At 46.2% G+C, this 17152-nt stretch overlaps 1 protein-coding gene and 1 long non-coding RNA gene across 15 annotated transcripts in view; one reads left to right on the top strand and one right to left on the bottom strand.

Moving 5' to 3' along the window:
- The window catches only part of LOC140640087 (uncharacterized), a 38927-nt gene extending 30087 nt beyond the window's left edge, over positions 1-8840 (bottom strand). For both annotated transcript variants that reach the window (XR_012036741.1, XR_012036740.1), the window contains exon 1: positions 7958-8840. This is a non-coding gene — a long non-coding RNA (uncharacterized lncRNA). The remainder of the gene's footprint in view (positions 1-7957) is intronic.
- Positions 1-17152, top strand: part of TJP2 (tight junction protein 2) — a 123747-nt gene that overhangs the window by 38250 nt on the left and 68345 nt on the right. For 3 of the 13 annotated variants that reach the window (XM_072838876.1, XM_072838849.1, XM_072838787.1), the window contains exon 1: positions 9497-9648. The exons of 7 other annotated variants lie outside the window; for them this stretch is intronic. In XM_072838876.1, the coding sequence (XP_072694977.1) occupies positions 9589-9648 (60 nt within the window). In that variant the 5' untranslated portion in view covers positions 9497-9588. 3 more of the 13 variants (XM_072838823.1, XM_072838759.1, XM_072838827.1) reach the window with 3 other exon arrangements.

Below are 17152 nucleotides of genomic sequence, written 5' to 3'. Positions count from 1 at the left end.
TTTTTTAAAGATTTTTATTTTATTTACTCATGAGAGATACAGAGCGAGAGAGAGAGGCAGAGACACAGGCAGAGGGAGAAGCAGGCTCCATGCAGGGAACCCGCAATGGGACTCGATCTCGGGTCTCTAGGATCAGGCCCTGGCTGCAGGCGGCGCTAAACCACTGTGCTACCGGGGCTGCCCCCTAAAGATTTTATTTTTAAAACATATTTTATTTATTTATTCATGAGAGACACATAGAGAGAGGCAGAGACATAGGCAGAGGGAGAAGCAGGCTCCCCATAGGGAGCCCGATATGGGACTTGATCCCTGAACCGCGGGATCACATCCTGAGTCAAAGGCAGACACTCAACTACTGAGCCACCCAGGCATCCCAAGATTTTACTTTTAAGTAAACTCTACACCCAACCTGAGGCACGAACTCGAGTCCTCGAGATCAAGAGCCACTCCCCTGCTCTACTGACTGAGCCAGCCAAGGTGCCCCTTGTTGGTGCTGTTTTTTAATAGAGGGTTAAAAAGTGGCATCTGTCCCTGAAAAGAGTGTGGATTTTGTATACTCTGCATTGTAAACAGAAGTTCAATAAACCCCACCTCTGAGGCCCTAGGGCACCCTGCCAGGAGGGGAGGATCCTTCACAGTGTAGAGCACTCTCCCTGGCAGGGCCTGTCTAGACGAAACCGTGCTTCGAAAGGTCCTTCTAGGATCTCCAGGCTGGGAGCTGGATTATGCCCTGTCTCAACCCCTTGCCCATCAGGCTGAGTATGCCTTGACCTTGCCTGCCAGCCTGGATGCACTAAGACCATCCCAGTAGGCGTCCTAGGAGCCTGCCTGTGAGCCCGGACCACAAGGTCAGCCCACGGTCTCCCCAGCACCAGGCCAGGGCCTCCTCAGACACATAATCCATCCGGCCCACAGCTGACTCTGAGGTGCAGAGCCAATTCTTCTGTCAGTTTTGTAGCCAGCTAAACCCATCGTGCCCAGAAACATTGCCAGGTTCTCACATTGGGAGGAAAGGCTGGGGTTTGGGATTTGTGCCAATGGCGGAAAGAGGAGAGGGTAAACTGAAAGCCACCATCCACTGAGAACTGAGAACTTTCTCCCCCAGTGATGTTTTTTTCACTGTGGCACTCACGCCAACATCTTTTCATTGTAGTAATAACAACATCCCTGCTGCCGTCTTATCAATAGTAATGATAATAATAAAGTTAAAAAGAGAGAGCCATGGATACAAGGTCCTTTGCTGTGTTGAGCTGTGTTCCTTCTCTCAGCTTCCCTTAGCCCAACCACACAACCCACCAACCCTACCTTTTCATACCCCTGCACTCTGCTCTCTGAAACGTCTGCCTCATGATAAGCAAAATGCTCAGCTGGACTCCGTGTCCTAGCTTTCACTTAAACTTGACTCTCTCCTGAGGCCATCACTTCCTGGTTGCCACCTCAAGGGATGCTTCCTGCTTTAGATAGAAAGAGAAATCTAAGCAGAAGCTGGCTCTGTGGTCTAGGCAAGGAAGCGCAAACAAAGGCTCTAGAGCAGAAATGCGCTTGGTGGGGTCTCTCAGGAGCAACAAAGAAAGGCCAGTGTGGCTCCAGGATGTGAGCTTGGAAAGAGACCAGGAGAAGTTGAGTTTGGAGAGGGCAGCAGGTTCAATTCATGTACGACTTGGAGGCTGTTTTTAGCCCAGCTTGTGCTCTAAGACAAAATGCCATCGGCTAGGTGGTTTGAACAACCAGACATTTGTTTCTCACAGTTCTGGGGACTACAGAGATGAAGATCAGGGTGCTGACAGACGTGGCTTTTGGTGGGGGCCCTCCTCCTGGCTTATTGGCAGCTGCCTTCTCCACATGTCCTCACATGATCTTTCCTAGGAGCATGAGCCTGGAGAGAGATCTCGCTCTTACTCTTTTTTTTTTTCTTTTAAAGATTTATTTATTTATTTGAGAGAGAGGGAGGGGGAGGGGCAATGGGAGAGAATCTTCATGCAGACCCCCCACTGAGTGGGGAGCTAGATGTGGGGCTTGATCCCACCACCCAGAGATCATCATGTAAACCAAAACCAAGAGTCAGATGCCCAACCAATTGAGCCACCCAATGCCCCTTTCTCTTTTTCTTGTATAAGACCACAAATCTCATCATGAGGGTCCAAATCTTATGACCTAATCTAAACCTGACTCTCTGGCAGCCCAGGTGGCTCAGCGGTTTGGCGCTGTCTTCGGCCCAGGGTGTGATCCTGGACACCCGGGATCGAGTCCCACATCGGGCTCCCTGCATGGAGCCTGCTTCTCCCTCTGCTTCTCCCTCTGCCTGTGTCTCTGCCTCTCTCTCTCTGTGTCTCTCATGGATAAATAAATAAAATCTTAAAAAAAAAAAAATCTAACTCCCTCCCAGAGGCCCGTCTCCAGATACCAACACTTACCAGCAGATTAGGACTTCAACCCCTTTGTGGGAGGCGGTGGTTAGGGGAAACACAAACATTTAGCCGGTAACAGAGGCTGTGACAAGAAGTCTGGATTGGTGACATTTTGATGGCTTAAAAGGATAGAGGTAGGAGATCTGATTTGCCTCATGAAAAGATCACTCTGGTTGTTGGGGAGGATGGATTGGGAAAGTCAAGGTTGGATAGAGGGAGATAGCAAAGAGGCGAGTCCTAGAGGAAGAGAAACTTTCTAAAATTAAAACATGTAATTAAAAAAAACTTAATTTATTTGAGAGAGAGATAGAGCCTGTGGGGGAGCATATGAGTGGGGAGTGGGGGAACAGAGGGAGAGGGAGAGAATCTCAAACAGACTCCCCACTGAGCATGGAGACCGACTCAGGGCTCGATATCTTGATCCTGAGATATAACCTGAGCCGAAATCAAGAATCAGACACTTAACTGACTGAGCCAGCCAGGTGCCCCCAAACATGTAATTTTTAATACATTAAAATACTAATCTCTTAATGTTTTATGTATTTATTCAAGATTTTATTCATTTATTCATGAGAGACAGAGAGAGAGAGAGAGGCAGAGGCATAGGCTGAGGGAGAATCAGGCTTCCTATGGGGAGGGAGCTCGATGAGGGACTCGATCCCAGGACCCCGGGATCACGACCTAAGTGATGCTCAACCACTGAGCCACCCAGGTGCCCTGAATCTCTTAATGTCTTAATGTTTTAGAAGTGTCTTTGGAAATTCACTACCAAAGATTCTTTTTTTTTTTTTTTTTTTTGATAGTCATCACAGAGAGAGAGAGAGAGAGGCAGAGACACAGGCAGAGGGAGAAGCAGGCTCCATGCACCGGGAGCCCGACGTGGGATTCGATCCCCGGTCTCCAGGATCACGCCCTGGGCCAAAGGCAGGCGCTAAACAGCTGCGCCACCCAGGGATCCCACTAGCAAAGATTCTTAAGGAGAAGTTAATCTTTACTCTTTAGATGATCTTTTGGGGATAATTATCACGTTGAAGAAATATCCTGTGTTCGTGAACTTTTTTGTTCAATTTTTTTCTGTCAATATCAAACAGAATTTTATTTACTATTATTTATTTATTTATTTTAAAAGATTTTTATTTATTCATGAGAGACACACAGAGAGAGAGGCAGAGACACAGGCAGAGGGAGAAGCAGGCTCCATGCAGGGAGCCCGACACGGGACTCGATTCCAGGACTCCGGGATCATGACCTGAGCCAAAGGAAGACGCTCAACCACTCAGCCACTCAGGCGTCCCTTATTTACTATTTTTAAATTAAAATAGCACTGTAATAAGATCTCACTTTTGTTTAAATTATTTCAGTCCCTGGGGTATTCTTGTAGCTAGCCTTTTATCCATATTTGCACATATGTCTGGAACGTTCACCTTATGTTGAAGCTGTTTATTAGGATTTTAGATGATTTTTACATTTCTTTGTGCTTTTCTGAACTGCTCCGAATGCTTTATAATGAGCATCTTTTTTCTCCCCCCCAAAAAACTCACTGGAATAGAAAATAAACAAAACAGTCTTAACTATGGAACACTATCAATAGTGTTAACACCTCCGTTACCGTGTCCTGAACGGATGGCTATGTGAAAATTGGCATTGTCAAAAAAAAAAAAAAAAAAAAAAAATTGGCATTGTCCTTGGAGACACTAACATGTAGATACCTGGATGTTTTGTAAAGTGGTAAACTAGAGGCAGCTTTCTGCTCTTCCTGCATAATACTGAGATATGGGAACAATCCTGAAGCCAGGGAATCTGCAAAGTGCTTGTCGGTGAACTAGAAACACAGTGTTTCCAAAGGTAAAGCAAGAGTCTTGAGTTGCCCAGAAGGCTGAGGTGAACCTGAGAGGTTTTCTTGTGGATTATAAATGCACTCATCTGTTCTTTGCATAATTCTCAAGTGCTGAAGGCTAGTTTAAAAATAATTTGCTTTCTCTGCAATGTGTACAGACCTATGACTGTTACACTTTCAGTGAACTTCGCTGCATTGTATCGGATTTATAGGACCATCATAGATCTGGATGAGGAATCTCAATGAGAAGTCTGTTTTTCTGTGGGGCTTGGGGGTCACATGGGATTATATGGTACTGGGAGCTGTTCCATATACAGGTCTCAGTGCTTTAACTAGAAACTAAGGATTTGGGATACTTAGAGTAGCTAGTCACCCCCCCTCTCAAAGAGGAGTACTTTAACACACTTTGAAAGTAAGCAGGAGGGATCCCTGGGTGGCTCAGCGGTTTGGTGCCTGCCTTTGGCCCAGGGCATGATCCTGGAGTCCCAAGATCGAGTCCCACGTCGGGCTGCCTGCATGAAGCCCGCTTTTCTTTCTCTGCCTCTCTCTATATATCTCTCATTAATAAATAAAATCTTTAAAAAAAATGAAAGTAAGCAGGAGTAATACCAAATAAGTAAAAGTGAAGATGTGAAGGGCAGAACAGAACTTTCGATGCTTTTCTCCTGAATGTTAGTTCAGGTGGGTCCTTGTGGACAGAATCTTCTAACTGTACATGCACGTCTGCTGGGATGCCTGTTTGGACTGAGAAGGGTGGGAGAGGCCAGCAGAGAAGAGGCCACCGTAGGGGAGGTGAGGGCAGGCCAGGCCTGTCTCCTGAAAGGGGCCCCTCCCTCGGGCTGAGTGTTAACCGTGGTCTCCGCATGTTAATCATTCCCCACTTGGGCAAGTCTCCTGCCTTACCATCATTTGTTTACTTGGTTCTGTCTTCATCACACTGTGAGCAAGCACCACCCACTCCGCCCCGCCCCAGTATATATCGTCTTTGTCGTTTTTTTTTGTATCTGCCCCAGGGTACATGGGAGGCTTCAGGAAATGTTTGTGGTGGAAAAGTGTCTCTGTGATTGCAGTCAGCCATTCTTTGTACAGGCCAACTACATTGTTCAGTTACCCTGTAAATTTTGCTTTTTTTTTTTTTTAAGTAAAGATTTAATTTATTCATGAGAGACACACAGAGAGAATCAGAGACACAAGCAGAGGGAGAAGCAGGCTCCATGCAGGGAGCCCGATGCGGGACTCGATCCCCGGTCTCCAGGATCACACCCCAGGCTGCAGGCGGCACCAAACCGCTGCGCCACCAGGGCTGCCCTGATGAAAAGTATTTAGCTTATCGCCATTAATTTGAGGTCTTCTGACCAACTTGTTACGAAGATTTTGTACATTGTAATGCATACTGAAAAATACTGAAAACCTGTCCATTACACAAACAATATGGCACAAACAATAACTACGATTTGAAAAGAGAAATACATGAAGCCCCAGCCTGTCACCAAATCATGTTCCCATTTGCTTTCCAATTCATTCATATGTTTTTTCATAATTTCTTCATTGCCATCATTGGGTAGGTAAAATTTGTGTTCTTTTTCATTGGTTATTATATTATTCTTCTCATTGCTGGATAGACCTGTAATTTTAAATGACAGCTTGCTAGGCCAATTCAGTGGATCTGCTGTAATTCAGTAGCTGTCTATTTTTGGATATTGTTGGTTTCCATCCTTTGTTACTATAACCTGGCATGAAGTGCCTCACCTACCAGTCAGCCACGGAAGTCTGGCCTCTAGTCTCATCTTTCCAGGGAAACAGCTCTGGCCAAGATGAGCACTGGTCTTCTTGGTGAGCATCTCCTGTTCTCACCTTGACTGACCTCCTCACTGGTGCATGTTGCTGGCAACTCTCCCCTGCCTGAAATTCATTCTTCCTTTGACTTTGTGGACGCTGCCCCAGAGAGGTTTTTCTTCCCTTTCTGACAGTTCCTCTTTGGTCTCTGCTCAGGGGATCTGAGCTTGCCCCCTACATATTGGCATTTCCAGAGATGGGTCCTATCTTTTTTTTTTTTTTTTTTTTTTTTGCCTGTCACAATAAGGGTTATTATGAAAAGAGGCTGGATGGGTCCTATCTTTAATCCTCTGCTGCCTCAATCTACATGGTGTCTCTGAATAGTCTCACTTCCTCCCCTGACTTTGGCTTTCTTGATACATTGACAATTCTCAAATCTCTTCCTCCATCCCAGAGAGCTCGCTGCCCAAGTACTCATCAATGACTAGTGCCTAGTAGACAATTGAACATCTCCACCTGCATGACCCATAGCCCTTGAAACTCAGTCCTTAACTAAACTCACCATCTTTCCTCCAGCCCCTCCCAAGATCTGCTCCCACTCCTGCATTCTCTGGTAGAGATACCGTCATCTACTCTGCTAAGCCAGAAACCCGAGAGTCACCTTAGACTCACTTCCCTCTTCCTTACGTCATTTGTAATCAGGCAGTCAACCAGCCTGCTGATTACACTCCCTTCATTTCTCTAGAAATGGTTCCTTTTTGTCTAACGCTGCCTGATAGCCATGTCATCTATCACCTGCCTTCCCACAAAAAATTGCATTTTTTTTGCTGGTTTTGTCATTCTTACTGACACCCCTCCCCTCACCCCCACCTGGCACATTCATCTTTGCCAATCTAATCCCACTTCTGCTGTGTTCACAGGAGAAGGCAGCCCCTGCCTGCCTGGGCAATCTCCCCTCCTGGCACTGAAGGGCAAGTCTGTGGTCTCTTCATTCCTTATTTCTCCACTTGTATTTAGTCCCTTCACCTGGAAACATTTCCCCCCTCTTTTTGTCTCACAAATTCATTCCTGTATGCAACCTCATGTTTGGAAAGCCTTCCCTAAACCCCATTCCCCTAGTCTGGGTGAAGAACCCCTCCCCCAAGGTCCCCAGAGTACCCTGAGCTTTCCAGGAATCCCAGCACTTAGTTTTTTACTGAGCGTTTGCTGTAATAGACTGAGCTCCCCAATGTGAGAGCCTAAGTCTTTTATCAGAGGGTCTGGCTTGATTGAAGTGGTTCAGTAATTGTTTGATAGAAGTTCTTTGGAGAGGGCACCTGGATGGATCAGTGGTTGAGAGTCTGCCTTTGGCTCAGGTCCTGATCCCGGGGTCCTGGGGTAGAGTCCCATATCAGGCTCCCTGCAGGGAGCCTGCTTCCTCCTCTCCCTATGTCTCCGTGTCTCTCATGAATAAATAAATAAAAATCTTAAAAAAAAAAAAAAAAGTTCTTTGGAGAAACACATTCTAGGAGTGGGGTTCAAATGTGCAACCCACATGTGAAAAATATGTACTATTAATTGCTCTTCCAAAAACGTTGTGTTTGTTTGTAACTTCTACCAGCACTGCTAGTGTACTAATCGAGTTATCTTTTTCAACAACTATTTATTGTTAATCTGTGTCAGGCATTGTGTCAGAAGAATAGTATTTCTAGTGTAAGAGTATTTCATTATTTGGAGCAGTGTAGTTCTATAGAACTTTCTGCAATGGTAGAAATATTCTTTATCTGCACTGTCTAGTATGGTAGCCATGAGCTGCGTGTGGCCACTGAGCACTGGAAAGGTGACTAGTATGATGAAGAAACTGATACTGTAATTTCCTCGCATTTTAGTTAATATATTATTTTTATTATTTTTTTGCATTTTAGTTAATTTAAATTAAAATGTATTAAATACCCACCTGTGGGATGTAGTTATTGTATTGGACAGTGCATCTCTAGAGAGAGAAAAAGGAAATCCTTCATCGGATGTGAGTGCTACATTCCAGATTCCTGTCTTCTTTTTTAAATGCTAATGAAAGCTCACATCACTAAGGTGCGACCAGTTCACAAAGGCTATCATGGTTACGTTGGCACTACCTAATTTGGGAAACATTTTTTACATCGCGCTTAGGTCAGGAGGATAAATGCCTCACATCCGGAAGACAACCTAAACGTCCAGGGTCTGGAGACTTGAGGCAGAGGGGGAAATGTTACTCAACAGTGCTTTTTATCCAGAGGCATGCACTTAGCTACCCCAAAGGAGGCCAGAAGCCTAACACTTTCGGAGAGGCATCTGCTGGACTTGTTTTTCCACATAAACTGCCAAACTTGTTTTGATTCGGCAGGAAGTGAAGCAACTTTTCAGAGAGAGAGAGAGAGAGAGAGCGCCCAGCATCCCAGCATCTGCATCTCATCAGCGGGTCAGGCCAGACCTTTACACCTTTACCTTCCACTTGTGAGCCTAGGCCGAGTTTTGCTTTAAGGGGAAGCAATTTTAAGGGAAGCGCAGGGTGGGGTCCGCAATTTTTTCTCTTACATGGTTGGTTCCCTTAAGGTTTCAAACCCAAAGTTGTATTTTTAGTCCGTGTACCTGTTTTGAGTCTCGGAATCACTTCCGTGTCCCTAAAATAAGGAAGCCTTGCCTTCTCTTGTGCAGTTCTTTGCACACACAACTCTACAAGGAGTAACTGTACTGAGCTGAATTAAATAAATCCTGCTGGATTAGCACGTGTGACCTGCCGGTAGCCTTCTGGAAGCTGCCGATGAGAGAGGCGTTCGAATCTCTTTATTGGAGTGGCTGGAAATGGGCCAAGGAGATACACACCTGGAGTTGACGCTCCTCAGAAGTCGTGGTTTGTTTCGGGCGAGCGTGCGGCGGCCTCGGGGCCGGGGGGCCAGCGGCTGGGCCGGGGCGTGCGGCGCGACGCCGTGCAGGCCTCCAGGCAGCGCACAAAACGTGGGGTTCCCCTCCCCTCCCTTTCGGAAGGGAGCCGCAGGGGCGCCGCCCACCTCCGCAGACAGCGCGGGGGCCGGTGCGGTGCGCACGCGAGCTCCTAGGGGGAGCCCGGGACAGACGGCCCCGCGCGCAGCCGCCCCCCGCCCCCCGCCCCGGGCGCTCCAGGACCCGGACCTGCCGGGCTGTGCGCGCCGCGGAGCGAACCATCGCGCCGCCCGGCGGGGGGGGGACGGCGTGGGGGCCGCGGGGCGCTCGGACCTCGGGGCCCCCGCCCTCGCCGCCGCCGCCCCCGCCCGCCCCCCGCCAGGAGTCGCCGGTGCTGCGGCCGGCCGGGGCCCCGCGGATTGGCCTGGGCGGGCCCTCGCCTCCCCCCGGCCGCGCGGGGGTGGTAGAGGCCCATTTGAGAGTTTCCCGGGTCCCGCGGCCGGCGCGGGCGCGGGCGCGGGCGCGGGGGCGGGGGCGGGGGCGGGACAAAGGGGTGGGCCCCGCGGCCCGGCCGCCCCGCAGCCCGGCAGCCCCGCGGCCGCGCAGCCCCGGCGTCGGGTCCGAGGACGGATCGGCGGAGCGCGGGCCCGAGCGGGACGTGCGCCCGAGATGCCGGTGCGAGGAGATCGCGGGTTCCCACCCGGGCGGGAGCTGTCAGGCTGGCTCCGCGTAAGTCCCCTCTCGAGTCCGCGCGGCTGCGACGCGGGTCCCGGGGGATGAGCGTGGGAGCGCGTGCAGGGCCTCCTGTTGCTGCTGCTGCTGCCCCACCTGGACGCGGGGCCGAGGGCGGGGGCGGGTAGACTTCACCCGACCGGGTCGTGGCTCATGGCCTCCAGGGCCCCTGGATCCCTTTCTCTCCTCTCTGAAGCCCCTTGGGTTTGAGATGAAGCCTCCGGGACGGTAGGGGACCCTGCCCTGAACTCTGTCCTGGATCTCTGCTACCTTGAAGGCATCTCGTCCTGCCTGTTGTGTAGCCTGCTGCGTGCCTTTGTGTTTTCCTTCTCTGCTTCAAACCACGTATTCTACTTGATGCAAAGTTACAGGCATGTGTGTATGAGACCGACGGACAGCTCTTGGGAGACCAGGAAACTCATTTCCCCTTTGAATCAGCTACTTCTGTAATACAAGTTGTTTTCAGTAGGGACTGGAGATGGGGTTTTGGAAGAAGCCACAAAAAGGGAGTGATGAATGCTTCCTCTCTGGTGTTATCTTACCTGTCACCATTCCCTTTAAGTCTTTATTTGTCAAGTTTCCACTTTTACACAGTAGTTTAAGTTATAAATAATCAGGGTTTTGACTACAGGGTTTTAAACATTCTTGAAATGTGGATGAACTGGGGGAGTGAATACTCCAGGGCTTAGTAATGGAATACAGCCTCCCACCTCTATTTTAGCTTCAGTTCTTAGGCAGCGCTGGTTCCCTGGCAGCTGTCTGGGCTGAGTAATAATGGTTGTGGTTTCCCTGCAGTTCCCAGCAGAGTCTCACCCCATCATAGAAACTGCCCTGTGATTCCACACACCCTCCCTCGCCTTGGGGAATCCTAGCAGAGGGGGAAGGAGGCCCTTTACTTGATGTTTTGGTGGTCTGTGGCCAGGTGTGCCTGCTGACAATCATTTTGGGAGAACCAGACCTGCTTTGTCAGAATCATTCCTTGGAGAGACGGTGTGTGTGTGTGTGGGATGGTGGTGGTGGTGGTGGGGAACATCTACACCCAACCTGGGAAGGAGATGTTTTAAGTGAGGAGTTAGTAAGAGTCATTGAATTTGTAGCAGTTAATATCCTGCCTAAGAATGAAATTTGACTATTCAATAAATTTTCATGAACAAGTTCACTTCAGTGTGGGTAATACAAGCGTTTAAGAGTGTGCCTCTGTTACAGTGTCTTGTTGCGGAAGCACACAAATAATTGAGAATGATGAGTTCCCATGAGAAATATGGATGGGATGCTGTGGCTTCCCCTCTCCAGGGAGGTGAGAGAAGGTGTGCTTCACTCCAGCAACAGTGGCTTTTGGGGTGGTGTTTCTTGAGCTTTTTCTGAGCTGCTACCAGAGATTGATGAAGGGGGGATTTCTTTCCATAAAATGGGTGCTGCAACTTTTTCATGACCACACACCTGCTAAGCCTTGAATGCCAACAAGAGAACTTGAGATGGAGCGGAAGGTCCTAAAATTCCTGATGTATTAGTGACTTGACTTTCCCTGTGAAAAAGTGAACTGGTTTCCTGTAAATATTTCACCCCACCCCCTACACAGGGAATATTACTATTTTTGAGGCACTGAAATGCCTGAAACCAGTGAATTTTAACATCGCCCCCCCCCCCCTTGGGGAATTCCATTTGCAAGGACTTCTGCCTACATTTGTTTAACTTTTGATCTAATTCTTTGTACATTGACAAAAGGTTACAGCCAGCCATTTATCTTTTGCAAAAGTGCCTGGGAACTCAAGGGAGATGTAAAAATCCCTGCAGTGACTTATGTTTAGAAAGGTTTCTCTTCTGAAGGTATTAAGAGACAGATGAGTTCTTGAAACTAGGCGGGGCCATCTTAGTTCTGTGTTCTGTAGTTGAAAAAGTCATGCAGATTGGGTCTGGGAGTGGCAGGAGGTATGGGTGGCAGGGGTGAGGTTAAGAGGAAGGGTTAGTAATCACTGCTGAAACTTTCAACATACTCTTACCAAGAATATGAGCCATCAGGGAATTCCTTGCCTAATCCCTAAAGCAAATCCCATTAAGAAGCTGTGGCTACAGATTACTTTATCTAGGTTGAGAGCTGACTCTCTATAAAATGCCTCATTGATTAGGTTCTGAGCAGTAATCAGGTGGCCAACAGTTGGTGGCCAGATGGCCTTGGACTAGCCAGCCCTGGTGTTAAAAGGTGTTTACCATTGAAGGTGATTTGGGGTGTAGTAATGTAGGAGAGTGATTGATGCACATGTGTGAGGTGGAAGGGGGAGGGTTGGCCGGGCGCAGAATGATTATCTCAGGTGTTTTACTGAGTTAGTTTCTTGGTCCTAAATCCAAGGGTTGGAGTCAAAAACATAGACTCAGAGGTCAGACTTAACACATATTTTGGGGGTTAGAAACTCTAGAGTTAAGTGAACTTTTCAAGATTTAAAAAGAAGTCTTCCCTAAAACTATTTATGGCCTACTTCACCTCCTCAGTATTTTTTTTTTTTTTTTTTTTTAGTAATTTTTATGATGACTCTTGTTAGCAGAAGCCCATGTAGCTCCCAAATTTATGAGAGTCTAAGGTGGTATTACCATTAAAATTTTTTTTTAAAGGTCATGTAACAGCAGTGGAAAAATGTTTTCAGGCATTCAGTCGTAACATTAAGTACTGGGAATAGCTAGTTCCAGGTCTGAAGGGTACCTGGGAAATACAGCTGGCTAAGCTCGTACACTGCCTACATTATTGCACACGAGGCAGAGCCTGGAGTTGGAAAGTATTATTTTTTCAGCTTGGTTAAGAAATGCACTTAACTTGGCCTCTCACTTCTAGAGCCCAGGCAGGCCTGGGGAAGCCTTCCTATGACGGTGACAGTTTCAATCTGTTTTGAAGGGGTCTAGAGCTTCTATCATCCAGCCAGCCACTCTATCCAAAGCATCATCAGCCTTGATAACCTGTGAGCTCAGAAGAGAGACTAAAGATTGTTGTATTGAAGAAATACCTAATATGTTATTAATAAGCTTTTTTTCTGCCACTGCCCCAAATAGTGTTTTTTGGGCACTTTTTTTTTGCTCTTCCCCAAACAGTGTTTTCTAAAGTGTGCTACACAGACAGACTCATGGGTGGGGTGGCACATTATTTTTCAGTTACTGTGCATGAATATTGTACTTCAAGGATAAAAAATATAAAGCTGGCTACCAAATTCACTTATTTCGGTTGCTTAGAGTGAAATACAAGAACTATTAAGTAAAACAACAAGTCTGATGTAAGAATAATAAATTATGGGGATGAGTGGTATGAGAATAAGGCAAAAACTGTAAATGTGGCCCTTGAAATTTGAGACTTGGTAACACTGTTTAAAATATGAATGTGATGTTTTAGTTACGGAGGGCTGTGTCTGTCTTGACCACACCTTCAGGAATGGCCCTGAGAAGCCAGTAAAGTTGAATTTGACAGACTTTGTGTCTTAACATGTATACTTTGCTCTTGTCTATCCAGCTGTCTTATCTTTTATTGGAGACAGTGTATTTGTGAAGCAATTTGATGCCTTGCTTAATTCTTATTCCTTTCTCTGCTTCCCACAAGCCACTCTGCAGATTTTATTTATTTTATTTTTAAAATATTTTATTTATTTATTCATGAGAGACACATAGAAAGGCAGAAACACAGCAGAGGGAGAAGCAGGCTCCCTGCAGGGAGTCCGAGGACCTGGATCTCAGGGCCCTGGGATCACGACCTGAGCCAAAGGCAGACCCTCAACCACTGAGCCACTCTGATGTCCCGACTCTGCAATTTTTTAAAAAAATTTTTATTTATTTATGATAGGCACACAGTGAGAGAGAGAGAGAGAGAGAGAGGCAGAGACACAGGCAGAGGGAGAAGCAGGCTCCATGCACCGGGAGTCCGACGTGGGATTCGATCCCGGATCTCCAGGATTGCGCTCTGGGCCAAAGGCAGGCGCCAAACCGCTGTGCCACCCAGGGATCCCCTGACTCTGCAATTTTGAAGTCTGTTGGTGTGACATCTGTGATAGGATGGACTGAAAATGGAGGAAATACTTGGGCTCTGCAACAGGGACATCGCTGTGCTCTGGAGCGCAGCTTGCTTTCCTGATCCAGCAATGCCAAAGGCAACAGAGAACCAAATAGTCTCACGTGTAAATGCATTTAATTTTTTATTATTTTTTAAAGGTTTAATTTTTTAAGTTATCTCTACAACCAACATGGGTCTTAAACTCAAAACCCCGGGCAGCCTGGGTGGCTCAGCGGTTTAGTGCCACCTTCAGCCCGGGGCGTGATTCTGGAGACCTGGGATCAAGTCCCACGTTGGGCTCCCTGCATGAAGCCTGCTTCTCCTTCTGCCCGTGTCTGCCTCTCTCTCTCTGTGTCTCTCATGAATAAATAAATAAAATCTTAAAAAAAGAAAACCCTCAAAACCCCGAGATCAAGAGTTGCACACTTCAGCAACTGAGCGAGCCAGGCGCCCTAAAATGGATTTAATTTTTTAGAAACGTACCTTATGTTGGTCTTTGAAGTAGGCTCTGGCAAGGATGGTAGTAGGAATTGAAAGTCTTGAGGTTAAAAAAAAAAGTAACCCTAAAAAAAAAAAAAAGTAACCCTGCCTTGACCTAGAAAAAAATGAGCAATTGAAGTTCATGGTCATGGTAGGTAAATAAAACCAGAATAGAAAACACTTTGTTTCAGTCACCAAAATACTTAATCATGTGTGTGCATGCACACCTTTTACGTGAACTACTTAGCCTTCAATTAGGAACTTGTACTTTAGTCATTTTAAATCTACGCAGATATTTGTTTAGTGCCTCTGCCAGATAGTTACAGTTAAATCAGGTCTTTAATCTTAAAAACATAACACATTCTTTCTTAATCACTTATCCATCTTGCCCTTTTTTCTTTTTATTAAGCGAACTCTATCTCACAAGGTGGGGCTCGAGCTCACGACCCCAAGATCAATAGTTAGATGCCTACCCCCTGAGCCAACTGGGTGCTCCCATATCTTTTTTTTTTTTTTTTAATTTTTATTTATTTATGATAGTCACACAGAGAGAGAGAGGCAGAGACACAGGCAGAGGGAGAAGCAGGCTCCATGCACTGGGAGCCCGACATGGGATTCGATCCCGGGTCTCCAGGATCGTGCCCTGGGCCAAAGGCAGGCGCCAAACTACTGCGCCACCCAGGGATCCCCTATATCTTTTACATTTTTAGATCATAGCAATATGCGTGTTTGTAATAATGTTTATTTTAACTTTCAGACTAATATTTCCTAATTATAATATTCACGACTTATAGTTTGCTTCTGTTTGTCCTTTCCCAACATTGCACACGTGTGTGTGTGTGTGTGTGTGAGAGAGAGAGAGAGAGAGAGAGAGAGATTTAGGGGGTGGTAGGAATGTTAGGAGTTAGGAGTGGTGAAAGCATACACTTCAGAAATCTTTTGTGAGGGACACCTGGGTGGCTCATTGGTTGAGCTTCTGCCTTTGGCTCAAGGCATGATCTTGGGGTCCTGGGATCGAGTCCTGCATCCGGCTCCCTGCATGGAGCCTGCTTCTCTCTCTGCCTATGTCTCTCTCTCTCTGTGTCTCTCATGAATAAATAAAATCTTTAAAAAAATATTTTGTGAATAAAATATTTGTACTTAAGAAGCTGGACTGACCAAAAAAAAATTCAAATGAAACCATTAATTATGGCGAAGATCTCATGTCCTGTCCTTGAATACAAATGTTTTCTAAATTTTACCTATATGCATATATAAAGATGGACTTCAGAATTAATTAATTAATAGGGAGATTATTATTTTCTGTTGTAGATTTTAATCAGCTACATGAATATATACATTATGTTCACAAGAAAAAAATGGCATCATCTTTTGAAACCTTAATTACAGTATGCCTCATCTGATAAACACTCTCTATGAGACTAAATACATAGTTATATATTTATAGTTAGTGACAAGCCAGAGGCATTGGGAGGGGGATATAAATAATATATTTTGAGACAGTTATTAGGATAGTCTTCCTGGTAGGTAACAGTTATTAGACTGTAATTAGCAGATAATGATTAACGTCCAGTTATATCTTTGCCATTGTATTAAAGAAAAGCTTTGGTAGAGATGAGAGAACACTGCAGATACTCTTGTCATTCTAGTTGAAGGTGAACAGGGGGAAATAATGCTTTCTGATCATCAGTAGGAATAAATGAACTTTTCTTTTTTTCTTTTTTTTAAGGATTTATTTTTATTTATTTATGATAGACATAGAGAGAGAGAGAGGCAGAGACACAGGCAGAGGGAGAAGCAGGCTGCATGCCGGGAGCCCGACGCGGGACTCGATCCCGGGACTCCAGGATCGCGCCCTGGGCCAAAGGCAGGTGCTAAACCGCTGAGCCACCCAGGGATCCCCATAAATGAACTTTTCTTAGAATTGTAGCTTCTAAGATGTTTGTTCCTCTGAGGAGGATATATGGTCTGATACGGCTTTCTTGAGAACCACCTTTTTTTTAAGAGAGAGAGTGTGGGGGTGGGGCAGAGGCAAAGAGAGAGGGAGAAGCAGACTCCCCCCTGAGCAGGGAGCCCAACGTGGGGCTTGATCCCAGGACCCTGAGATCATGACCCAAGCCCAAAGGCAGATACTTAACCTACTAAGCCACCAAGGCTCCCTGAGAACTGTTTTTTGAGAGCCATTTATTGTCACAGCAATAAAGGAAATGTTCCAAGTTCTAGGTTGTGAGGTTCTTTTTTGCCTTATGCAGTCAAGCACACCTGAGACCCTAAGTCTGTGTGGGAAGGAGGATAGTGTATGCTCTGAGAGGCAGCCAGCTCATTCTCAGTCCATGAGAAACTGCTTGTAAATATTATCTGGCAAAAGCAGAATGAAATTATTTTAGGGAATTAATTAGTAAAATTAACCATTTCTGTTTTTGAAAAAGAATGACTTGTTTAGAAGGAACGTCCCTGTGAGCTCATTTTTAGAAGCCTGGTTCCTTCCTTACTCTTCTTCACTCAGCTGAATCAGTTTCCTTCTTGCCTGTGATTGGCTGGTGTGCACATGCCAGTATTTATTAGAGCCCTTATCATGTCTGCTCCATGCCAGTCACTTCCCGTCTGCCTGAGCCCCTCCTTGGTCTGAGTCATCTGGGTAACCCCAGCAGCTTATAGGACACCAAACATATCCACCAAATTTGCCACACTGAACTGACTGGATCTGGGGAAGGCTTTTGTTGCATAAACCAGTAAGAATTGAAGACTCAGTGGGAACTCAGAAGAGTGGATTCCTGACATTTATATAGTGAGTGGATGGATTGTCTGTGAGTAAGAAAAAAACTGTAGATGTATATACGTCTGGACCTTCTCTGTAGTGGTATATAAGCTGTACTAATTAGCTGGGTGACTGCGGCTAAGGCATGTAAATCTAAGTTTCTTTATAGGGAAATGAGTAGTTGTATTTAAAGTCTGAAGTCTTCTCCAGTGCTTAAGGTTCTAAGTGGGTATAAAGCC

The sequence above is a fragment of the Canis lupus genome, chromosome 1 (assembly GCF_048164855.1).
Source record: "Canis lupus baileyi chromosome 1, mCanLup2.hap1, whole genome shotgun sequence".
NCBI classification, from domain to species: domain Eukaryota; kingdom Metazoa; phylum Chordata; class Mammalia; order Carnivora; family Canidae; genus Canis; species Canis lupus.
The sequence above is the reverse complement of the archived record's forward strand: the minus strand, read 5'-3'. Positions and strand labels throughout refer to the sequence as shown.